This window comes from Manduca sexta, chromosome 12, assembly GCF_014839805.1.
Source record: "Manduca sexta isolate Smith_Timp_Sample1 chromosome 12, JHU_Msex_v1.0, whole genome shotgun sequence".
NCBI classification, from domain to species: domain Eukaryota; kingdom Metazoa; phylum Arthropoda; class Insecta; order Lepidoptera; family Sphingidae; genus Manduca; species Manduca sexta.
In genome coordinates, this window is record NC_051126.1 from 6,863,128 (window position 1) to 6,890,448 (window position 27,321).

A 27,321-nucleotide genomic window follows, 5' to 3' on the forward strand; every position below is an offset into this window, starting at 1 on the left:
TGACATCTCTCTGACACCTGGAGATGGTAAATTAATTTGAGAAAGTGTAGGTATAGATGTATCAATTTATATACAAGCCAAAGATTTGAAATAATTGCATCGCTCACATTTGTTCTATGTACTCCCAGTTTGAGTAACTTTAAACAATTTGAATTTAATAATGGAGGCGTTGTACTGTGTTTGTGTCATTGTATGTTAATATGACGCCTATGACTGGCATAGAATAGGTTAAGATATGTCAAAGCGTTTCGTCAATAAAGCGTATGTAGATGTCGGATTCTTCAAATAAAAATCCCATTTATGTTGAAGTAGTCCGCCGGAGCCAGACAAGAATACGAATATGAATATTCAGCTGCAATATGCAGTCGCACATAATATTCGCGATAACAAGGTTCGTCAGCAGAACACGCGAGCGCGGAGCCCGCCTTGCAGCCGGTCCGCACTCCGCACTGATTCTGCTAACTCGGCTATATTCCGATATTTTATCACGCCCTGTCTTGGTGCAAGACTATAATTTACACAATCGCGTTATTTCTCACGGGACAAATCAAATTCCACTGATTCTGCATTCAGTTATTCGTGAAGTTTAAAACAAACTTGTGAAGTTTAAGCCTTGAGTCTTTAACGAATGCCAATTCCTGTAGGTGATTTTTACAGTCACTTTGTTAGGTTTCCAACTTGAAATCCTCAATTCCAATCCGGGCTAAACAAGTTTGGAACGAAATAAGCAACCGTCGCAGTTGTATCTTTACGCCCGAGGGATATAAGAAAAGAAAGGAAAGGGATGGTTTCGTTTCCGGCTGGGTTGCATATGCAGACGGGCGCGGGAGTCAGGGCGCAAATCTCTCTCGTTCGAAATGAAGTTACGGATCTGAGAAATTGTGTTTTATATTTTGTTCCGGCATGTGACGCGCGAAAAAACTTTCAGACACTTCCGCAGCGCTCCGTCCGTAACCGTTTACAGTTCCAATAAGTTTATTTTACATACGCTAGACTTGTAAATTTAAAGTAAGTTTGTATTTATTATTTAAAAAAATCTTTGCAGTTTTCCTCCTACTGAGGAGTACAAGACTTGCAATATATTTTGAAGTTTGGTAACGTCTGCAAAATACTGGTAAAATGTTTATATCTCGAAATGAATTTTTATCGTATTTTATTTTAAGACTAAGTTGGAAATAGCTGATTAATATAGGTATTTGTATTTCTTTGCTTTTGAAGTGGATGTTAATTAAAAAGAATATTACCCACAGTGATGGTTTTAAAGAAACCGGGTAATATATAAAGATTAATGATATGATTTATCAAATAAAAACATGTATATTATAAACAACTTTTTCTGTTTTATAATTTAATCATCCTCGCTAATAAAATACTGCATTAGATTTACCCCTGTCAATTAGGTACTCTAATCATGCTCCTTGACTTAATGTAAACACATTATAGTTTAAAATTAATATATTTGTTAGCTATAACATAGCGTATATCATATCTTGTAACACATCTAGTAAAACTTCACAAAAAGTAATAACTTAACACATAGACATGTCAAACATAACTTTTACACGTGCAAACAAGACTAATATCATATGTTGCGTAATTATTTGAGAACACGCAGCTGTTTGGAGGAATATTCGGAAGTAAAAGTTTGTGGGTGCGTTCGTTTTGTCGAAATCTGTGAAATATCTTTAGACTTGTCGTGGGCGATACAAGGCCTTGTGTACCGTAGGTGGCGGTAAAAATGAAAGTGTTGCCTATTGTTACTTAGGTCTGTTCATACATTACGATAGTAATTACACTATTAAACACTTTAGATAATCCGAGGTTCGCTCTAAGTAATATAGAGGGGGTTATTTACTATGTAAGCCTATTAGTACCGATAATTATTGAGTATTTATTGATTGGTTATTTTTTTCTTTTGAAGTGATTTAATCAGGAACGTAGCGTAGTTGGGGGGAGGGGAGCGGCACTTTTAGGAGGACGGTATAATATGTAAAACAAACTTTAAAAACATTGCTTTTGTTGTATAAACCAGTGGAGACGGGAGTACGCGTGACTCTTATCTGTTGAAATGAAAATATTTTTTGTCAAACAGGTCTTGGGCGGCAAATTTTGGGTCTGCCCTGAGCAGTATGGACCCACAATTTGAATTAGTTATTTTAATAAACTTGATAACGACTGCTTAATATATTTTGTAGAATTAAACTTAAATTAAATTAAAGATGAAACTTGTTCTTAAAACTAAGACCAAGTTTCATCATACGTATTACAATAACACAAGTGGTTCCTTACTTATCTTGTAGTCAAGTTATTAGGCCTATTTTAAAACAATTATTATTTTATTTAGGTATTATTGTAGCATTTACAGATAAAAATTCCAAAGCATGCTTCAAATTATTCGCCTTGCAAATTTTGGGCATTTAAAAAGTATTATTGCGAGTGACATTGAATCAGTTTCGTAAGTTGCAACCTACTACTACAATATTATTTGTCACGAATTGTTATAGATATGAATCTGGCTACTTATTTTAATTTGTCACAATATTTAAAGGCTAAGGATATATAATCTGATATGACGTAATTGAAACAATTTGTTTTCGATTACATTTTATATAAGACAAATTACAAGGTTTTCGGTGGCAGTTAGGCATATTATAGAAACAAAAAACCTAGCATAATAAATAAATATAATATCGTTAGTTATTAAACTATTCTAGATATACTCTGTCTTTAACCATTTTAAATGATCAAACACAAAGTTTTTGCTTCTAAAACGATTATTTGCAAGCTAAAGAAGCGCGCTTCAAGTCAACGAACTTTGCCTCTAAAACACCCGAATCTCCGTGTTTACTGGTTGCACGGTGTACCGTGTAGACGTCACATCGCTACAAGCTCATAGTGATCTTGTATCGCACCTCTAATCGTCATTTGTGCCTCCGCCGAGCGATAGGTGACTCTACGGGCAAACTCCGCGGCGGCCGCACGCTCTCCTCGATTTTATCTCAATAACAGGTGGACAAAAAATTCTTTACCAACTTTTTAAATAATTCCCTTTTGTTCCACTGAATGCCAGATAAGGAAACTTCAAAACGGAACTCTTTTCAAATTCAGAACACTTTTGTTTTTAAACATCGAAAGTTAATTGTTTTTTTTTTCTTTGTTTCAGATGTCTTCGAAAGTGAGTTCGTTTGCTTGAGTGATTAGACAGTCGGACAGCACAGTGGACTATGCATTGAAATGTGAATTTTGTGTGTTCAGTGTTAAAATCGAACTTTGTTCGTACGGTTATTGTTTACGTCCAGATGAAGTTTCAAGTGTAATATCAACGGATCCCGATATTTGTTTACTGAAATTCTTTCGCTATGGAGACGGAGGAGCTTACGAAACTCGTAGATGGAATCTATAAGGTAAGATTTCTATTTGGCGCCATCAAGTGTTGTTTGTAATATGTAACGTTTTGTACAATTCAATTATTTACACATTATTTTTTTATATATTTTTCTATTATCTAATATTTTATTAAATAAGTGTATTTAGTTTTTTATATTCACGCGGCATTTTTTTTTCTATAAATTTAAATTTAACATACTTCGTTTGTCTGACAAGTTATTCACGTTTAACTGATTCCAATATTTATTTCTAGGAAATTAATATCCGTTCTGATAGAATCGTGACTAAATGTAACGTTTTATTCTCTACAATAAGTTATTCTTATAAGGCGAGTAACAAAAAATCATTAATAAAAAAATCCTAACTGTATCTATTTAAATTTTAATATTAGACAAGGGCCTCTTCCATCGAAATGCAAATCAATGAAACTGGCTAACACAATTAACAATGCAAATATTTCATCAACAAATTCTACCAGAACTTGTACCGACCTTCACATTTCGCAGCCTATTCATAAAAAGCAAAGGTTAAAGGTGAAAATTCTGTTAAATTCATTGACTAGGATGTAGTACACCTACCTATAAGGTCAGATGGCCACAGAAATTCAACAGAACACTTCGATTTCACTGACACGTTTTTAATTATACGCAGCTCATTCTTGTGGACTTTCCTTTATACGAAGGTTGTAAACAGGTTTAGGCAAAACATGATAATGTTACATTATGGTATTTGACGCAGGTATATTTGTGAAAACTGGTCGTAATGTAATGAAACATTTTTTGTTTTTTATTCTTAAAAACATCTTCCTTTTAGGAGTTTATCCTTGGAGTCTAATCCTTCTATTATATTATGTGCGATTTAACCTGTTATTCTGTACTCAATATAAAATAATTAGGAAATAAGCTCTTTTTTGAAATCAGCCATGAAATTAGATAAACAATGGGGCAGTAATAATTATTCATATTTCAAATAAAGCAATGTGCAAAAACGGCGTGTAGTGGTGTAATCGCTTCATCTCTTTCCTTCGCACGCATCGCAATTCCCCATGACGTCATAAAAATATTATTTCCTCTCTTTTTCGTTTTTTGACATCTGGTCCTTCCATCGGCTGTCAAATGCTTATAATTTGAAGTTTTTTTAATCGGATTTTACCCGTGTTTTCTATGAAGAAAATTGTTTATAAACTTCATAAAAAGAAATAAGTAAAGTACCCTATTACCTTTTAAACTCATAGGCACTATGATTGGGAGTAATGTTCAGCCGAATTTTATTCTTTAACTGTTAATTAAGAACCGATTAGTTATTACATCGAATTCATTTCGTAGAGCCGCCATAAAGTTTCGTCGGTAGCGATCACTTAATTAGTTTATGAATAAAGATTAGTTTTCTATTTTTTATCTACGTGTCGCGCCAATTAATCAACACAGACGGATGTGAATAAAAGAGATCTAGTTAATGACATCGTAAATAACGTTGATTGGACCATATCCATCAACATTTATTTAAATATTATGTCGACTAACAATTAATACAGTGAAAGGTGAAAAGGCCCGAAAATATATAGTTAGAAATTAAAATGAGTTATTTACTGTGATAAAATGTAAAGTAGACTTTTATGCAATTATATACGCGCCTAAAAGATGTTATATAATTTAGAATGGTAGTCTGATGCTCAGTGGTTAACGGATATGCAATGCTTTAGAATAATATAGGTGTCTTTTAGAAAATTTCTTTTAAGTATTTTTAACTTATAAAAATTGCCAAATAAAAATATATAATATTGAGTATATTATACTGAATCAATATTCTGCTTAACTTTTAACATCGTATAAAGCACTTAGTCGCTAATATCAAAGGAATTAAGCATAGATTAATGTAACCCAGAATCAAGGCATAGGCTATTAGTTGACTTATCTACACAAATGTCGACGAGTATGTCAATATTGACTGTTAAATTGCTGTAGATTTTAATGGAATTTTGTAATTTATATCACTTATAGTTATTAAGCGAGTTAGTTAGTATAACTATAACTTAACATACGTTTTGCAAGACATCGCAAGATTGTAATAACTTCACATAAGGTTAACTAGAATGGTAAAAATATCCTTTGTTTCTTTTGACTAAGAACGTACGTAAACGAAATAAACAACACTAAACAGCTTATATTTACTTAAGATTTATAAATCAGACTGAGCATTAAACACAATAAATGTTCAAGTGTAGTTAATACGGTCTTGTTTTGTAATTTCTTACAAACTATCGTAAACTCGGCTCACTCGCGAGCTGCGACGAAAGTTGAAGTTTATATTAGTTTATGATGTGAACCTTAACATATTTCGTATTCAAAGCGCATTCCTCACTAGACACGTGCCAACATAATTGGTATATAAATTAAATTTCTAAATGCCAAAGGGTGTAGAGTTAAATGCCATAGTTAAGAACTTTCCATAAAATTGTTTAACAACCTTTTAATGGAACGGCGATGGTTATGGATAAAAACTCAATTGTTTAAATTGTTTTTGAAGTAAAATGAATATAATAATTGAACGTTTATTACCGATGTTCAATTTAAATGTTTTTAGTAGATTAGACATTTGAGAAAGTCGTTACTGCGGTTTTAGTTTTTATGCTTGAGGCAGTATCGCTTATTTTCCTATATGTTTTTTTTAAAAAGACCCGATTCGTTGCTGGTTTATAGGACAATAATGATTGATATTAACTGTACTGCAAAATCAAGTGTATTTCGAATATAAAATGCAATAAATCATAATACTGGTATTGCAATTACATGTACTTATAAAAGTCATCCGCTAAGGTCAACCACGATTCATTCACAATCACGATTTATTTTGAAAGGAACAACGGCCAATATTCATGATTAGTTATATAATAAAATGCATTATAATATTTTGTGTGAGAATAATGTGGTTACAAAATGTAAATACATAAGGAAATATATTTAATAATAGTTCCTGCTTGTGTTGTGATGCTTTAATATTTTACTGAGGTTAAATTAGTGTTGTTTTTACTATAATTATAAATAATAACATAAAGATTTTTTAACAATACAGTAAGCTTTTATTTATATATCTACTATACTACTTTTACTCATATGTCTATCATTAATAGGTATATGTATTTGCAGTAGGTACCAGTATTATGAGTTATTGCATTTTATATGTCTACTTTAGGGGTGGTACTTAGATATCTGACATTTTAGTACAGCTAGGTCAAAAGTACCCTGAACATGCGGGAATGCATGAAAAGATTGATGAAGATGCAGAAAGCGAGAGAAGTATGCTAGAATCGTGCAAAGTGGCACTTCCATAGTATCTGTCTACCCCTATGGGACAGAGGTGCGAAAATATATATGAATGTACCATAGGGGTAGGCAGAGCTTGAACTTGTGAACTTACTAGTCAAGCTTATTTCCGCTTATATACAACGGCCTGTCAGAAGAGCTTATCGTGATATCGAGTAACCGAGTGTAAGTCCAATGTTAGGCGTGAGACATTTTCGCACGTTGATAAATAGAACGAGATAAAAAGATTTATTGCCGTAATGGAATTGCAACCAGCGGCTGACTTGATTTAAAAATCTTATAGTAACTAGAGATATATTTTATTTGTTTCTTGTTCAAAGACCTATAGTAAAATAATTTACGTTTGGTTGATCTCTCATATGTGAGATTCCGCTTGGGTAGATACGACCGCAATGTCTTTTTCTGCCGCCAAGCAACAGTGTGTAGTCATTGTTTTGTTACGGTTTGAAGGACACTGTAGCCTGTGTAACTACTGGACATAATAAGTCTTAACATCTCATGTCTCAGGATGGCCTGCGCAGTGGAATGCCAAACAATACTTTGTAATTCAAAGTGTTGGATGGTTTTTTTACTGTTTATGGGCGGTCGTATCGCTTACCATCAGGTGAAGGGCAAGATCGTCTTGTCATTCAAAGCAAAAAAAAATGTTAGCATCAATAGCAATAATTAATAACATCACATGCTTATGTAATGTTATTAATTACATCATTAAATTAATAACAAATTAGCTCATTATGAGTGCTAATTTAAACTTTTAACAGGGTTTGAGTATCTACCTTAGATTAACCTCAAATGCCTTAACAATGAAAAGTCCGCATGTCATTTATTCATTACTAACCAAACTTTAAAATAGTAAAAAAATAAAAAAAATACACTAATTCTTTCGTTAGCTAAGGAATTATTTATTTTAAAATGAAAACTTTCGAAATGTCAGCGATCTCCTTAAGAAGGCGGTTGGGCAGAAAATGGTGAAACAACACGATTTAATTTAAAACAGTGATAACATTGAACGTGACTGTTATAAATTTACACTTTTTACTTCGCTCGCAATTTCGTTTGCAATGAAAACGAAGAGGGAGAATTAGGACTTTCACCTATTTTGCGGCGTGCGGATTGGGTGAGTAGGGGACCGTAGTGGTGAAATAAGTACCGCGAAATTGGAATTGAAGTAATTTATTTTTGAACCTGTAAAATGTTATAAATTAATTAGATTCCGTAAATAATATCTCCACCAGTTTGGGAAGCAGCTCTCACCAGAGAAGAGCGGGCGAGGAACTTTAGTATTGCTCTTTTCAAATCATTCAATCCATCAGTTTAAAGTTATTACTACAGTGCATTATACAGAGAAAAAAAAACTTTTTAAATTATTATTATTGTTTAAATCAGTTCATTCGTATACTCGCAAAATACTTAATACTTAGATATAGTAAGCGAAAAAGGTACGATAGTTAACACAAGCAGCACTCTTTCATGACTATAACGCATGTGCTAGCCATTGGGCTCCTCAACCATATCATTTATTCAGTTATCGTCTTATATTTTTTTTTCGTAATCTTACTAATATTATTGAATAATACTTATTCGTCGTCTTACCATCGTTTTCAATAAACGATTCCAATTGTTTTTTTCTATCCATCGCAAAAAGGGACCAATCAGAACAAACGATTTTTTTAATATGTTTAAAAATGACGTATTTCGACTGGTTTATTCTAGGGAACAGATCAGAGATTCAGATTGGGACTACTTATTGAAAACGGCCCTTAATCGGACACTCTTGACAGAGTGGTTAAGGTTGTCGCGATGGTGATATACGGAAAGTTATCGACGACGTCAATCTCAGCGATATTCGCAGCTTTGTTAATATTTCTTTATTTTTGTCAGTTAGTCGGTCTATAACATATATTCCTAGTCCAATATTTTGTTAGTCAGATTACGAATGATTCTGATACATCTTTTCCCGCCAAAAATAGTCACACAATGAAAGTCATAAAACAAAACAAATTGGTATTCGTCTGCAAATATAACTTTCTTTCGGAACACGTACATTTGCGTAACAGTATACGTAATTGTGTGATGCAAAGTTTTTCAGATTATAATCGTTTATAGCCTTAATATGCTTGTAAAGAGATACATCATTTATTTAATTAACTAAAGAGGTTATGTTTCATCATACAGGTTAAATCATAATTCGGATAAATTAATTTTAGGAAGGTAAAATTATGTTTATTTAATTAAAACAATTTTCTTAATTGTATGAAACAATTGAATAAGAAAGAATTTCGCTGTAATTTGAATTAAAATTTGAATATAATTTATATACTTCTTTAGATATCGCTGGATCAGTATTGCAAAGTCCTATGTTAATTTTTATTTATGCTGCAAAATGGAAATTAAAATTTTTCATGTTGGTAATAATTAGAAAGGACATAATTCATGGTTCATCCTTTAATTATCTTTCGGGATTATTGGAAATTTTAATTAAAAAAACTAAGAATCATGTCCTACATATAAATCAATTTGCACATATAATATAACAATAAACAAATATACCTAATCTTGTAGTAGTTGAGCCAGCGATGTATTTTAGTTTATTTATATTAATGAAACCAATAGATCTATAACTATAGTATACACTTATCAGTATCAAATATTTTTATATATTCATATCGCTACTGCAATAAATTATTATAACTAAATGCAAATATCACCGTGATAGCTTACGTCAGTTTTTTCCTACGAAAAAGCGCTTCTAGTTTGCTAAGTTTTATATCTCACTTAAAGCTTTTTTCAGCACCTATGTTAAATGCTTGCTATAAAGTTTCGAACGAAATAACACCTATTATTTCATCTGTAATATATTCACTGTGAGAATTAATGTCATAGATATAATAACTTCTTTAATATTATTTTGACAGTTCAATCAAAATTTAATTACTTTCGTACGTTCAACGTCTAAATTACACTTGTAGGTATTAATGTCAGTTAAATAAACATAATAAAGACCGGTAATAGCTCTATTCAGCGCGAAATTATACTTTAAATGGTTTGTTACTTTGTTACGGAAGTAAAAAATATATAGTTCAATTTACCTGCACAATATACTAAGTATTTTGTAGTATACTACAGTGATTGTCTCTGTAGAGTAAATCAAATGGTTTCAATGATTTCTTGATCTCTAATACAGTTTTTTAGCTAGAATAAATAGGCTGGTTTTAGTACATTCGTCTTTAATTCTTTACGTAGTAGTTATTTTATTCATTTCGCTATTTTATATATTTTCACTAGCTTTTGCTCGGGGCTTTGCCTACGTGAATGAGTATTTTCAGGATAAAAACCCGCTATATATTTTTCCGGTATAAATAGTAACCTATATCCTTCTCAGGGTCGCAAACTATGTCTATAAAAAAATCATCGAAATCATTTTGGTAATTTTTGAGTTCATCTCGTTCAGACAAACTGACGCGGCGAGGGACTTTGTTTTATAATATGTAAGGATAACCACTAGGTATACATTAATTAAAAAAAAAAAAAAAAAAAAAAAGCGGCGATAGCCTAGTTGGGTGTGGAACGGTCTGCCAAGACGAATGTCCGCAGGTTCAAATCCCAAGGGCACACACCTCTGACTTTTCTAAAAAAATCATGTGTGTATTCTTTGTGAATTTATCGTCCGCTTTAACGGTGAAGGAAAACATCGTGAGGAAACCTGCACATCCGAGAAGTTCTCTATAGGAATTTCGAAGGTGTGTGAAGTCTACCAATCCGCACTGGGCCAGCGTGGTGGGCTAAGGCCTAATCCCTCTCAGTAGTAGAGGAGGCCCGTGCTCAGCAGTGGGCAAGTATATAATACAGGGCTGGTATTATTATTATACATTAATTACAACTAGACCAGTTTAGGTTTTTTGCTAGTTATTCAATGTTTCTACTTGATGATAGCGTCCGAGCATAATAAAAAAAATTATCAGCTTTAAAATAAGGCTTGTATATTCCATACAAAATTTCTTTGGCTGTTTACGTTTTATTCACATAATAACTATATCAGATTGCATCGTAGAAGGAAAAAAGACAAGGAAATCCGCGTAACATAGGTCAAACAGGTTTTAATGTGTCATATATTATATTTCTAGCGAGAGAATTATGAACATATATCGACATAGCATCTATACAGATATACTTATTTACTTATCTATACTATTATATAAAGCTGAAGAGTTTGTTTGTTTGTTTGTTTGTTTGTTTGAACGCGCTAATCTCAGGAACTACCGGTCCAAACTGAAAAATTATTTTTGCGTTGGATAGCCCTTTGTTCGTGGAGTGCTATAGGCTATATATCATCACGCTATACCCAATAGGAGCGGGGCAGTAATGGCTAATCTCAGGAACTACCGGTCCAAACTGAAAAATTCTTTTTGCGTTGGATAGCCCTTTATTCGTGGAGTGCTATAGGCTATATATCACCACGCTATACCCAATAGGAGCGGAGCAGTAATGGCTAATCTCAGGAACTACCGGTTTCAACTGAAAAATTCGTTTTGTGTTGGATAGCCCTTTATTTGTGAACCGCTATAAGCTATATATCATCACGCTATGACCAATAGGAGCGGAGCAGTAATGGCTAATCTCAGGAACTACCGGTCCAAACTGAAAAATTCTTTTTGCGTTGGATAGCCCTTTGTTCGTGGAGAACTATAGGCTATATATTATCACGCTATATTCAATAGGAGCGGAGCAGTAATGGCTAATCTCAGGAACTTCCGATTCGAACTGAAAAAATATTTTTGTGTTGAATAGTCCTTTGTTTGTGGAGTGCTCATAGTTATATATCATAACGCTATGACCAATAGGAGCGGAGCAGTAATGGCTAATCTCAGGAACTACCGGTTTCAACTGAAAAATTCGTTTTGTGTTGGATAGCCCTTTATTTGTGGACCGCTATAAGCTATATATCATCACGCTATGACCAATAGGAGCGGAGCAGTAATGGCTAATCTCAGGAACTACCGGTTTGAACTGAAAAAATCTTTTTGTGTTGGATAGCCCTTTGTTCCTGGAGTGCTATAGGCTATATATTATCATGCTATGACCAATAGGAGCGGAGTAGTAATGAAACATGTTGCAAAAACGGTTAAAGTTATGCAACAATGATGTATGACGGGATTATTTCACTTAAAAAGTTCTAAATAATATAACAAAGTCCCCCGCTGCATCTGTCTGCCTTAACGTGTTAAACTCAAAAACTACCTAACGTATTAAGATGAAATTTGGTATGGAGACAGTTTGAGACCCTGGGAAGAACATAGGCTCCCGGGAAACTACTATTTTTATAGCGGAAAACTTTAGCCTGAATAACTTTATAACGCGGGCGGAGCCGCGAGCAAAAGCTAGTTATGTTATAAAAAGGAAAGTTTATAACTGTTTGTAGAGATTAATCTCTGGAACTACTGAACCAATTTAGAAAATTCTATCAGTAATAGGAAAGTACATTACTCCTGAGTGTTATAGACTACTTTTTATTAACAGAAAATATTTATCCCGGAAGAACGTTACCACGCGCGCGGAGGTGCAGGCAATAGCTAGTATTATATAAATATCTGTAGGTAATGCTTGTTATAACTAATAAGTTGATAACCATTTCAATTTACTGAGATTATATTTTATTTCTACGAGAGGTCACCTGAATGTATACGTGTTGTCTATTTTGTGCCAGTAATAGCATCTATATTTAGATTTTGCTATGTTTAATTACTAGACCGTATTTGGAATTTGCATAATTTGCCTATTTTATGCCTAACATCAACGGATCGGCATATTTTCGCTATATTAGGCAATATTATATTACTACAAAGATCATTTTTCTGAAAATTAAATGCGTGATATTTGTATACTTATTTGAGAACCTTCCTTTTAAGTTACCACTCTGTTGAACAAAAACAAATATGTTCCTACAAATTTGGTGAAAATCGGCGAAGTATTTTTTTCCCCGCAAATTGTATACCGATTTATTTATTTATGCAAGTAAAAAACCAGAAAAGTGCGAGTTGGACTCGCGCACCGGCGATTCCGTATAAACTTGTAGGAGGTGAATAGATACCTTACAAGTTTGTACCTAGATAGGTATACATTTAAGTTCAAACTTGAAGGCTATAAGTAACTTCAAACGTGTTAAACTTAAATTTGCCGTTCAATTTCTAATCACGTTTATCCAACCAACCGCAAATAATAAGACTATAATAGTAAATTCATTTTTTATTGTTATTTGAGTAAGTACATAGGGTTATCAGATTTTTTCCTTTAAATGTGCTGTAAGACATTCATATCTATATAGCTTCTTGCCATTATTATACTAATAAAACTATTTACAAATATTATCGTATAATTAATATAATTATTTTCTCCCAACGTTTCGAATATTGCAGGCTCATGACCACGGAGCGGACGCGATAAAATCGTAAATAGTTTTATTCTAATGTCTAACATTCGCGTAAACATAAGAAATCATTATCACTGTTCTATATCAAGGGGAAATAACATAAAGGTGTTGACTACCTTGTGAAGTCGCAAAAAATGCGATATAAATGGTTATAAAATCTGTCGTACGCGTTGACTTACAAGCTTGATTTTTTCACAGCTATAAAAGACCGTAGTCTCGAGTATTTGATATAAATTTCAATTTGATAGCTTTACTACGCGTTTCTAAGAAAAAAGGCGTCGCCACGCAAACAGACGGACAGAAACTGATCCTATAAAGGTTTCTTTTAAGTACGGTACCCTAAAAACTTAAAAAGTTTTTTTTCATTTATATATCGGACTTTTCAGAATATATATAAATTAATTTCTAATTATAAGATGATTATTCGGTATTATGAGGCCTAAAATCAAATGTCTCAAGGTGGCAAGCGCAGTTTATAGCCATGCTTACAAACTAGATACAAACTGTTCATGAGCCATTCTGGTACCATCAGATTTCAAACCGAAACTCCCCGAAATTCATACCTATATAGCTGCCACCAATATTGTCCCGTAGATGCTGTAGACAACACGTGCTGTAGTTTATTACTTTAGAATATTAATTCTATACCTGGAGAACAGTATGGACAACTTTGTTTAGGTGTTGTTAGTAGATGAACTTCATAGGTCAATATTTGTTGTATGATAGAATATTGTATTCATATCGATTTTTATATGGATATCTAGAGTTTATATATTAATTTGAGTAAATAATATCTATAAAAGTATAGGCGGTATTGGGATGTAATCGTTCCAATATTTTTTTTATGCAAATATGCAGACTAAATTACTTCACTTATTTATTTATTAAATTAAGACGTAAAACAAATTATAATAAAAAACTATAAGAAATATAAACGTAAAACTATATTGTATTTATGAAATAAATACATAAATAAAATACTATATTTATCATGTAGGCGAACAAAGTTGCACTTATGATACGTCAAAAAAAAATAAGAATAAATATTATTATTTCTGAATAACACCAACAATCACTTACATAACTACGGACATTTTAAATTAGGGATAAAATTCTTATGGAATACAAGGCATAAGGTAAAACAAAGTAGCCAGATAGGGTTTTGGTATTCCAAAACTTTGCGCCCGTATACATATACGTCCTTATTAAAGTACGGACTAAGATAATTATTAAAACTATTGAGTAGTGTATAGTTAAAAAATTAAAACAAGAAAATAGTATAAGTTTAACTTAAAAATAGATAACTAACAATCGCCGGTAAATATTAATTGTTTTAGACTTATTGACAATGATCTACATTTGCCATTCATAACGTCAAGATGTTTGTGTTGTTTTGCCGAGTCATTTTTTGAACCTAACCGACTTATAAGAAGGTGTGTACATAATTTTTTTTATTCAATGTTGAAGAAAATAGGAACAGCAAGGTTGTACTCACTAGAGGCGTACAAGATATGCGACACATTTGTCTTTGTGATATCGCTGCGCGGTTCGCTACTGATATGACACGACCATTACTGCACGACCTCTCTGATTGAGAGCAACAACTATATTTAGCGGGGTCTGGTTACATTGGCTGGTTCCCGTTTCCTCTAGAAAATGAGATTGCTTCGCGACATTACGCAGGGCCAATGTAAATTTTGGGGGTTATTCTCTCTGTTTGTTAGTGGTATGGCGTGTTAGCCATTTTCTGCTTCCATTAATGAAGTCATTCGAAGCTCAGAAATAAGGGAAATGTTACTGCAAAAAATTGTAGAGCATTTCTGATACAACAGATGTTTCCAAATAAAAGTTATTACATAACAGTTTTCTCTACGTTTAAATAAAATATATGTATAAATATAACCTTATATTTATAGTTAAATTACATAATGCAATTAAATATAACTAGTTTTCGGATTATATCGCGGTTTTTTATACTTTAATATATTCATAAATATAATTTTATATTTATAGTTAAATGACATAATGCAATTAAATAAAACTGGTTTTCGGACTATGTCGCGGTTTTTTATACTTTAATTTTCTCCCGACATTTCGTTAATTGTTACCCATGGTGTAATAAAGGGCGGGTTTATCGCCATTTGGGCACAAATTCCAGACTCCAGGCTGATACTGTACAGAAAAGCCCAATATCACTTAGCCCAACAGAGATTCGAACTCAGGAATCGGTATCATACCGCGCACGCCACGGAGGCACTAAACAAATCAAAATTATAATTTTAATAATTACACATGGAAATAATGACAATATTTTATTAGTAACGTTGTTAATTTACACATATTTATTAATTAACATATATCAATACGTACATAGTTACAACTAAAGTTTATATCCTAATACAGTTTCAAACTAATACCTAGGTATCCTATGTACCATGTTCATTGTCGGCCGCAGTGTACGCAAGCGGTTTGCGGCGTGCCGTGTGCCGTGTCATCGCTCCCCCGGGTAAATCGGCGCCCCCACTTATTTGAATAAGAACAGCGATGTATACCGTCCTGGGGATGCAGTCGGAAGCCTCTATATTTACATGAGACTAGATTTTAACTTAGTTGTTGTAATCTTATAATGTGCTGTCTAGCCTGGAATGAAATTTAGCGCCATTTCTGTAGTGTTTTAGTATAAATAGCTTAGTTTTAGTACAAACAGTGAAAATTATTCTTTGAAAAGAATAACATTATTTGTTTACAGAAAAAACCTGTATCACGATGTTACCCTTTACAGTGATTATTCAAAAGGAAGAGATATGCGTCATAATTAAAACTAACCAAACGAAATGTAATTTTATTAATTTGTTCATTTACTTCTTTTTAACTTCACATTATATTAAATAACCTCATCAGAATTTGATCTACACAATTTCCAAGACAAAGACCAAAGGAAACCTTTTAAAATACATCAACTCCACGATGATATATTTGAAACGTTTAACCCTTCCGTATTATCTGATATGAGATTTCCCTGGACCTTATAGATAGCTCGGAAGTCACATTGAGTAAAGAGGAGCGCCCATTCTGGCAAAGAGGTCGATTTGTTAGGCGGATCGCGCGGGTACGAATCGTCAATTCAACTATGTATTTCTTATATTATAGAGATCGATGAAATATTCGTGGAGGGATTTTGAAGGATTCTGTAATGCTATGGTAATATTGTTCAATATTATATAAAGTATGTAATAAAAACTCTATGGTTTGCATTTTCTTTCATCTTTATTAATAAGCTCTATGTTACGATGTTAATTACTGGATAAACAATATCCTAGCTCAGAAAAGAAACAATCTATTGCAAGTTGGTTAACATAATACGTTGACGAATCTTATGCATTTGCTTTTATATTCATGAAATCATAACAAAGACCTTGAAAGTTGTATAATTTTGTAAAGTTGAGTACATAAGTCAAATGTTATGACCTCTTACGGCGCGATGGAGCATGTGGCCTTGTAATGACGAATACCCCTTCGCAATACATAACAGATATCAGCAGAAACTTTAACAGGAACATCAAAGAGTACTCTCGCATCCAATTCAAATACAAGTATTTCTCTCGCATTTCTAAGTCTGCGTTCTGATTAACATATTCTTTAATGTTCATTCCCATTTCTCCTTACATATAAATGATAGCGTATTTTTATGTGGTACGCAAAACTTCCAAGAACATAAAGCCATCAAAGTAACGCGCGTCGTAAAATATTGTCGAATCTGTGCGTCGAGAGAATATAAATGAAATTTGTATTTCGGGTCACACATGTACTAAGTTTACGTGTATTCATCTAAATACAATTTTAGCAAGGAAATTGCCTACCCATAGAGCCTGTACAAAATTGAAGATGTGATATTAAATCTACGTGACAGTTATTAGGAGTGCGGAGTACCGCTTGCCGGCACTCCACAAAAAGAATTCGCAAAATGATATTTGACTGACGAAAATTTTAACCAGTGCCGAAAATGAGTTTGCCAGTTCCACTTTGAGTTTACACAAACTCGATGCTCCAATGTTTTCCGTAACGACGGACTGTAATGAGAAAACAAAAGTAGTTGAAACGTTGTTTTTGAAAGTTGTCTAGTGTTAGTGGAACAATATTGTCTCTCGTAAAAAGTGCCTATTTTCAATTCTGTGCAATGAATTGAATTCGCAACAGTTTAATCTACTGGTTTGTTTTTAGACAAATTGGATTGGGATCACTCCGAACAAATCCTAATTCTAATTTAATAAAAAGCTACTCGTATGTTGAAATGCAGCTATGTTAGATGATTTTCAACTAGTTTTGTCTGCAATTAAAATTGCTTAGCTTGAAAACTATAGCTAGTAACATAAAGGACAAAAGATAAAATTTTACGTTATAGTTTCCTAATAGTTAAATAATTCAGTAAAATTTTTCATGATCGTATGCCGTGGTATTGATGTCGAAACGTGCCGCCATTTTTCATAAAGAAAAAAAAAGTTAATATGAGGCAAGTTTTTCGTTCTTCCGTATGAATTTAATCTCCATAACTGCTCATTCTATGTTTGCATAGATTAAAGTCTATAAAATTAACATTTAAACTACATTGTATTTAAAAGGCGAGAAACCTGCTTGATTATAAAATAGAACAATGTTAAAGCTTGAGAAACATAAAATGTAATGATACAATAAAACGCACGAGATAACAAGAACCAACGAAACAATCCAAAATTATTCATACACAAGCATTTGAATAATACTTTCTAAAATGCATATTTAACTTTGCAAAACTAAGTTGCTGTATTACAATTCGAAACAGACATATTAATATCAAAATGAATTTTTAAAATAGTTATTACATTATGTCATTTCGTCTTCGGGACATTCTGCAAACTTGGCACGCGATACGAAATATTATTAAGGCCAGTATATACTGTACCAAATCGAATTGTAATGCATCGATTTTGTTTAATATTCTCTTCTTATTCTTTGATGGTATTAATCTTTGTTGCAACCAGACATGATAAACAAAAAAATTGTACCTTTTAAATTTTAGCTAGGGCAAGACTTAGGTACTAAGGTGATTAAATGAGCAATATTTGCTGCACGATTGGACGTATCTGTATACTGTAGTTTGAGTTAGAGCCTCCGTGTCTTTGCTTAGTTATTATAAGTCCCTTCATATTAATAGAAGCATGAAAATCATGTGTTTTTTTTTTTATAAAACAATATGTTTTATAAATGTGATTAAGTCTTGGAGTAAGAACTTGTTCTAACAAGATTAGTATTGCAAGCTCAATGCACGGCAGTCGCGTGGAGACCTATTCTTCTGTTTATTAATGGCGAATGTCAATTATAGCAGACAGTGTAGTTCAGCGTATGAGAGAAATTTTAATGTTACCTAAAAAGTAGAATTAATACAGTAGTACCCAACTATTTTAAACGGACACATAACAGTGGCTGCATAGGTAGTGGAGTGGCTCCAGATATACTATCAATTGCCAAAAGATTTTCCCTCGCCAGTCGTCACAATTATGTCGGTTTGTTCAAAAACCTACATTGTTATTGAACTGTTAAACCTTAGACCTTATTGAACGTAGCACTCCATAGATACGTGAAAATTTTCTACTCAAATAAACACGCCTTAACCAAAAAGTTACTTCCAGCAACTTTAAAACTTTCATAGCTAGTTTGTAGTTTAAAGATGCAAGTTAGTTTGGAGCCAAATACGTAAGTCGCGTGGTATGCTAGAAACACCTGAACGATCGACTCTTGGCAAACGACCAATTCTTGAATGACTTGACTTCCAAGTGATCGAAACAGATGTCAATGTTTATAAGGAGTTAGACCTAAATTCTTGTAATGTTTTATAAGGAATATCATAGTCTTCATTCTTTCTAATGTGTTGTCATTGGCTTTTATAGCAGTCGAATATGAATTTGTAATGTTTCGAATTCATTTTGTTATGTATTCGAAATAAGCCAGCACTAAAAATGCACTTATTAGACTTTGTTACCTATTCTTTGTTTAATTTCTACAGTTAGAACGAAGTTTGTGTTCCCAAAAAGAATTTAATAACAATAGCGATAAATGGAACAGAAATCATTCATTTCGAACCACAAATTTTTTATGATGGTATCAGCTTTAATACATATCGAAATAAAGTATTTTATACGTTCCCTGTTATATTCAATGTGTAATTTGAACCAACAACAATTCTAAGGAAAGATTAGTCTCGAAATCTGTTTATTGTTAAGTAGAGACGTGGAAAACACCCAGATGTGCTATCACGAGCGATTTTTCGAAAGATTACGCAATTCTGAATAAGAACTCCCGTTGTAACATCCTTAACAAAACGAAAATTTACTTTATAAAGGGCTAGCTCGCTCCGCATTACCTTTTGTGTATAAAATAAGCAATATTTTTTCACCCTCGAGATGGAAACGCATTTTAATACTCCCGGGTTTCCATAAACAAAATGTGAAAGTGAGGTAAAACAGGCATAAGTGGATACAGGGCGCGATGAAATGTTAATGTAGGACCCTGAAAGAATCTAGGGTGACTGTTACTAACTGGTAAAGTGGATTACGTAATATCTTTACCACTGAGGCCTATTTGTGTGTCAGATTTATCATTCTGAAGTGTCAGTTATGTCGGAGAAATTGTTTTCTTCTTTTGACTTGTGTGTGTTAATGCCATTGGGTATATGCTTTTAAGTGTTTATAAAGTTTGCCTTTTTATTATGATTATTTTCCTAATAATCGAATGAATTACAAACAAATCCATTATCATTGAATTTGATCTAAACTCTGTAAGGCAATTATTTATTAGCAAGCGATTAATCCATTCGGATATCGAGTTATATATCAAGCAATCTACGTAGGTAGCTACCTGTACTAACTATTATGTGACCAAGGCGCGGCAGCATTTAGCAATGGCCCTAAATTAGATTTCCATGTATAATGTCCCTGATTAGTGTTAGATTCAAATCGCATCAGAGTCACAAGGCGTGATAACAAGGCCATTTGTAATGACATGAATACATGTATTATTTGCATTTAAAGCTTTCTGCACTATGCTGAGGATATTGATGGCTATGGACATCAACTGAAGGTTATAATCAATTGTTCTCGTAAAATCTATTAAAGATTATTGATACACGCACATAAGTAGACGTAGATCAATGGAAGTAAAAACTCATTTTTATTACCGATAAAAAAAGTGTTACTTCATCATATAGACTTAATGCATGAATGAATATTAATAAAATATATAACCCCGCATTACATATTTGTAAGGTTATATCAAACGAACCTTAAATATTAACTTTGAACACCTGACTGCGGGCTCTTCTAAACAGACATAAATATTTCACAATCCGCTTAACTTTCGACTGGGCGTTTAATCTTTTTAAAAATTACACGGCATAAAATACCGATTATTATAATTTATTGCAGCGGAATTATATCATCTTCCGCTGTTGTGGCCGATGAATGGTTTTACGTAATAAAGTATTAGGCACTGTCACTAATAGGCATTACTTTGGATTTAAATATTAGGCGTTTCGTTCTTAAATGATTAATACTGCGCTGTTACGTCATTCAGACGATTGACCACGAAATGTGGAATGAAGAACGATATTTTTGAACGTGTAATATAATGTCTTGTTTACGTAATGGGAGACTATATAAAATCTAGCGTTTGAAAACTTAAAGGTAAAATATAGCAGTAAACTAGAATATAGATGCAAGAATATAAGCGTTACTATTTAATAACCAGGAACTGAAATTATATAAGTTATTAAAATTACAGTACGGATTGAAATTAAACTAATTTTCGGATTCTATCGCGGTGTTAGTATTTTATTTTCTCCCGTTTACTTCAAGACACTGTGAGCTCATTCTGCGTAGATCGGACCACCAACAGCTAAAATTTAAAAAATTTAAAAAAGTTGTATAATTGTAAAATGTAGGTAGATATTGTAACTTTGACTTTACGGATGAACAACACCTCAGTCCCCCCGTGACCATGAAGGCTGCAAAGTCTTCGAAACGTCGGGAGAAAATAAAATACTAACACCGCGATAGAATCCGAAAATTAGTTTAATTTCAATGTCTAACATTCGCGTAAACATAAGAAATCATTACAGTACGGAAATAAGATTGTACACATTTGTGTTTAATTATCTAACGTTTAATGGGATGGCATTTGGAACTGTTACTTTAATTAGCTAATAGGAAATGTAAACGTCTTCATATTATATTAACGTTTATTGCTCTTAGCAAGGGTAATTTCGAAAACTTTGCAAATACTTTCAAAGTAATTAGATTTGCTTATCGAAGTTGAATAACTTTTTATGAACATTTAAATTTCCTTTTTTAATGATCTACTTGAATAATTTGCTTATCTTTTTGATAGAATCGAAAAAGTAAGGAAGTCTTTGAATTCTCTCTTAAAGATAACATTCAATGATAAAGAAATACAAATTATCTGCAAGCATATCTGTTTAAAACTTCACAAGACAAAAATCAATATGAAATGTATGGCAAACTTGACGTTGATCTCTCCAGAGCATTTTTGAATAGTGATTATTTTATTGTGTAAGCGTGTTAAGTGTCAACGTCGGAGCGTTAGCGTGGCATATCTGTATAATTATATTAGCCGACTTTCGCTTCCCCAACGTCTTTGTAGCGTTGATCGTCATTTATATAATTGCCATTCTGTACCATCACGGCGACTCATCTTAAAACATTATTCCAAATTAGTGGTATGTACAGTATATATAAGTATCCCGCAGTAGCGAAAGGGAACACGACACTACATATAGGTACTATATGCATAAGTCTCCAAATCGTTCTGATGATAATAAGATTCTACAGAAATTCTATATAAAAGGAAGCCTGCGGAAATCGGGTCATATGGACCATTCGCCACTGGTATCCAGTTTATAACGAGCTTCAAATTATGGGAAGAGTAATCGATTGTATTAAAGATAAAACACATTGACATAAACTATGTTACGGATTTTATCGCAATTTTTAATATTATTTTCTTCTCCCGAAGTTTTGAAGAGTTTACAGTCTTCATGATCACAGGGGGACTGAGGTGTTGGTCCTCCGAAAAGTCAAAGTTACAATACCTACCTTTTATATTTATCCAAATTTAGTTATGACCAACATTCGCGTAAACATAGAAATCGTTATAGAAAAAACACATTTACATCTACAATATCGGATGTGAGTTTTGTTTTTGAGTTGTTATAGACATTTCTATTTTCTTAACTTACAAACACACGGTTATGTGCGAACGTTTTCAACAAAGAAACAAAGCGAAACCGTCTTTCACAAGTTTCTACAATAAAAAAATCAAACACTGTAGTCACGTTTTATAATATTTACTCGGTGTGTGTCAAAATCGACATCTTTGAATAGCTTTCTTTTGTACTAGTATTGGCATCAGGCGCGCGACAAATGACTTCCTTGCGTAACAATTAGACTTTACCATTGTCTTTCACTTTCCAAGTGAATTAGATCATCGTGATTGTTGAGAAATTGCATTTATTTAACAGCTCCGTGACACTTACTAAGCGAACGTCCACTACACAATTTATATTCTAAAGTACTTCACGTCAACGGACGCTGTTTCGTCAATAGAGTAGATAAATGATTTCGTTTCGTTGTATACTTTTGAAGACTTGGGTTATATTGAGTAATATAAATTTAAAAATACTTGACATTACTTTTTGTACAGTTAATATTTTTATGAATATGCTTGTATTATAACTGTTATTTTTACTGTTTTATCTTTCGTTTTACTATGCTTCCCTAAATCTTAATAAATTGTAAAATATGTAACGGGAATTGAATTTTTACTCCATTACCTATTTCAATAACTTGTTTTAATTCTATGGACTTTCAAGTAAAAGGCGACGATAATCAACAATTTCATTACGATATGTAAATATAACCTATTAGATGCTAAATAGCATTTTTAAAACGTGTAGGATAAAGTTAGCTTATTATTGGCTGGAGTATTTTTATTTCACTTATATTTTGCCACTTACGTATTTTGTTACAGTAAGTACTTTATTTTGTTCTATAAGTCAGGCTCACCCCTATCAAATAATGGGGCGGAATGCACATGGCGCCCAATGACAGGTATGCCTCTGCCTACTTTGGATAAATCCTGAGAGGCATGAGTTTGTGTTTTCAAAATAACTTTATGATATCATATTATAAAAGATTATAAAGCGTTTATTTTATAGACAACTTTTTTTTCTTTGAATAACTTGATCGAACTGAATAAAACAGAGTAAAATATTACGAGTCGTTTATTTTAGGTAGCATGGATTTCATCACATTTTTCCTTATAGACACCCAAAGAGTGCTGCTACTTTAACCCGATTTACGCTTCATTTTTTGTAGTGGATATAAAATGCCTCATTACCACAACGAAAACAGTATTTCGGGATATTTTTAAGGAATGAAAAATGAGGAATCTTATGATCTGTTTTTACCAAGTGTCAGGGTGCATTTTATTATGAACAAAAAATTAAATTAAAATCTGTTTAAAGAATATTTACTGGTTGACTTAGTTAGAATAACGTTTTAGTAGTTCAAATTGGAAGAAACAAATATTTATAAAAATATCCTACTCCAAATGATATTATTAAAGTTTCTCAATGAAATACTTTTCATTCTTTTTCTTTTGTACCTGACTACGGCGAAGTCGCGAAAGAATGATTTTTACCTATCCTTATTTGATCAAATTTTAATTAAAATCAATCTTACGATGCAAGTCTTTGATGTGAATCAATTCGTACTAATACCAAGCGTTCTACAAGACGGGAATGCGCGCATTCAAAGAGCAGAGAACACGGCTCCCAATCAAAGCTGATTACAATTCTGAACGGTTAACATGTGAATCCGATGTGGATAAATATTTGCACGACAGCCTGTAAACTGTACGTGCCTCGGGCAGCTAATAGCCCGGGCACAGTTACTCGTACACGCTTGTTTTGATAAAACCCAATAATATATCGATATGTCATAGATAATATACGTAGTATGCAGTTGATAGGAAACAAATGATATGACAGTTATGGCAGATATTTAGACGACCTAAATAAATTTCTAGGTTTTAATTACATTTGTCGACAGTGTATGCCCAGTGGATTTGACTTTGGTTCGTTACTGTTACAAAAACTGGAAAACTACGACGTAAAGCAAACTTTGGATTGGATAAAAAGTTATATTACATGTCGCCTGCAGTATCGAAACTGGCTCTTTTGGTCCAGAAAAAACAGTTGGATTTAAATTTTACATTAGTTGCACTCCAGAATACCTCAGTGGGGTAGTTGTATTATGTACGCGGTATTACCACTGCTCTGAGGTCAGTTCGAGTCTCGGCTCGGACAAAGTGATATTTGGGTTTTCTATTCAGTATCGGCCCTGAATCCAGACTCATGGCCGGTACTGAACAATAAACCCAAATCGTCCATATCGGGCACAAATTCCTGGAATTTGTGCCATAATCTAACCCCCTTCGTCCTGCCCCACCCCTGCTATCATATCATAGGACGGAACACACTTGGAGAAAAGTAGGTGCACTGATTGCACCCCTGCCTACTCCTTCGGGAATAAAAGCGTGATCTGTATGTTGAATTTACACATTAATACTAAAATATCAAAACGAATCTATTCTGCACGCATCGAGAAATTAACTATAATTTATAATAACAGTGCTACATCTGAAATTAATACATTATTGTTTTGTGAGTAATATTAGATAATAATATTATCTGAAAGGGTCTTATTGAGGTCTCTACAAAATTAATTTAAAGGTTCTTCGCTTTAAAAGATATAATCACCATAGAATCTACACTAAGGGCCTATCAAAAGGTTATGCCAAGCATTTTCATAACAAAAAATGCATTAGACGATTTAAAACACTTAGTATAACACAACATATTTAAAGCTGTTTCAAAAAACTTAACACAGCGTAAAATACCTAATTATACAATAAATTACTAGGAATGTTTAAAGTCTGATGTAAGACTAAATTGCCACAAAATAAGTCGAGGGCAACTGCTTTATTCAATTTTAGTATTAGTTATCCAAAAGATGTTCTCGTCAAACAAATGGTACTCGTATGTGACCTTCAAGCCTTTTAGAAGATAATTGCTTTAAGCCGTGAAGCGTTGAAATTCTAATGATGGTAATTCATTGCAAATTAAGATTTAAAAATACATACTCGAGTGTCGAACATAATATGTGGTGGCATGTGGTTGTATTAAAACCTTGAGCAATATTTTTTTTTACTTACAGATAATACATAATTATATTCTAGTGATGTTTAAAACGATTTAGTATAAGTGCGAGTTATGATAATTTCCGATTTTGCTAAAATACCCGCATTAGTAAAAAAGGTTGACTATTTTGGTTGAAACTGACCATTACAAAAATTCTTTTAAATCTGGATTGAAGATTAGATTTTAGACCTTAGTTAGACAAGTATTTTAGGTCGACCTTTCTAAATTCCATTATACGTGTTTAGTTACTAAAGTACATAGTTATGTCGGTGTCACGAGTTAAATGCATAATCTCTAAAGCTAATAATATTATGGATATGTTTTAAACTCTGAGATAATTTAAAATATAGAATAAGCCAGCTTCATGCATATTTTATTTGATACAATCTTACCTGTCCGCGCAAATAACATCAAGAACCTGGAACGAGTCTAAATGAATTTTCTTCGTGAGAGGCGACTTGGTATAATTTAATTATTTTGGTAATACACGGCGGTATGCAGGACAGAGGCATAGAAAATGCAGGCGCAATTACATAAATTTTAATCCTTATAGAGAAGGGTGATATTTAAAGAATTTCATTATGGTGAAACTTCCTAGACCAGAGGGAATTCATTCCGTTTCAAACGCACGCCAACTTCGAGAATTGAAGTTTTTGTTAAAGAAAACTTTGTTATTGTTTTGCCTGGTTTACAAATGCTGAGATACAAGTTCCATTAAGTGTCTTAATAAGAAAGAATTGATCCGATTTAATCGTTTTTGATTGGTATTTAATTTCTTTCCTTAAATAGGGAGGTTTCGGAATACCTTATATTATTTATATCGGTGGCAATTGCATGCTGAAGAGTATTCAATTCAAAAATATTTAATTTTTGATCAGATAGTTTTATGGCTAATATAGTCGTGACTTTATCATTATGATGTATTTTGAAATAATCTTAAAGCTACCTACTTACTATAAGATATTTACTATCAATATATATATCGACGCTTGCAAGGCTAATTAACTGAAGCTACATATTTTTTCGAAAAATTTTAGTTTAAAAAAACATAAAAAACGTGCTGATTTTAAATGTGTATGGAACTTAGTGTCTTAAAAGTCGTTGTCGTCAGTCAGATAGCTTTTCAACCGATATATATATTATGTTTAATATCTTTATTAGAACTAGGCACTTCATAACAACCAGTACTACGGATATATACTTATATGCCAACACCATTTCGCGTGAACTCGGTCAGCTTCTAGAACTAATTTAATAACACATTTAACTTTCGTTTAATAACTACATTGATTTTGTATGTACCCGGTCGCTACCACGAAGTGATAATTTGCGTCGGAATTTGCAAATATCAAAGTTAAACCACTTTGCAAACTAGTTCACGTTTAATTATTGAAATTTTAGGTTATTTCTCGCGCTTTAAAATAAACATTATTTATAATTCGAATATCGTTTGAATTATATAGTATTATTTTTGAACTTGTCTGCTGAAGTACTGGAGTAGACAAAATCCTTAAAGAATTGAAATAAAACTATTTTACGGATTTTATCTCGGTTTATTATTGACTGTCCACTCCGTGACCACGAAGGCTGCAAAGTCTTCGAATATTATTCCGACGTATACCAATTACTTTTAAACAAACCTGTAGAATAATTCTTAGTTGTTCAGTTGGATTTTTTTATTATGTAGGTATATATCAAAATGCGTGGATCAGTCCACTACACAGGTACTCTTTAGTGTCAGATATGAATAGATCTTGGCATGTTTTGCCTGACAGTAAAGTATGAAATTTGGATTCATTGCGTGTTAAATAATATAAATTGTTTTTACATAATGTGGGTTGGTACATTTTGGCAAACAGGATCCAATTATATAT

The 27,321-nt window shown here is 32.7% G+C and overlaps 1 protein-coding gene across 3 annotated transcripts in view; it reads left to right on the top strand.

The window, feature by feature from the left end:
* LOC115440384 overlaps positions 1 to 27,321 on the top strand; it is a 183,032-nt gene that overhangs the window by 127,591 nt on the left and 28,120 nt on the right. For 2 of the 3 annotated variants that reach the window (XM_030164659.2, XM_030164660.2), the window contains exon 3: positions 3,164 to 3,404. In XM_030164659.2, coding sequence (XP_030020519.2) covers positions 3,360 to 3,404 — 45 coding nt within the window. In that variant the 5' untranslated portion in view covers positions 3,164 to 3,359. Of the gene's footprint in view, positions 1 to 2,859; positions 3,010 to 3,163; positions 3,405 to 27,321 lie in introns of those variants that run through there. The other variant, XM_030164658.2, reaches the window with a different exon arrangement.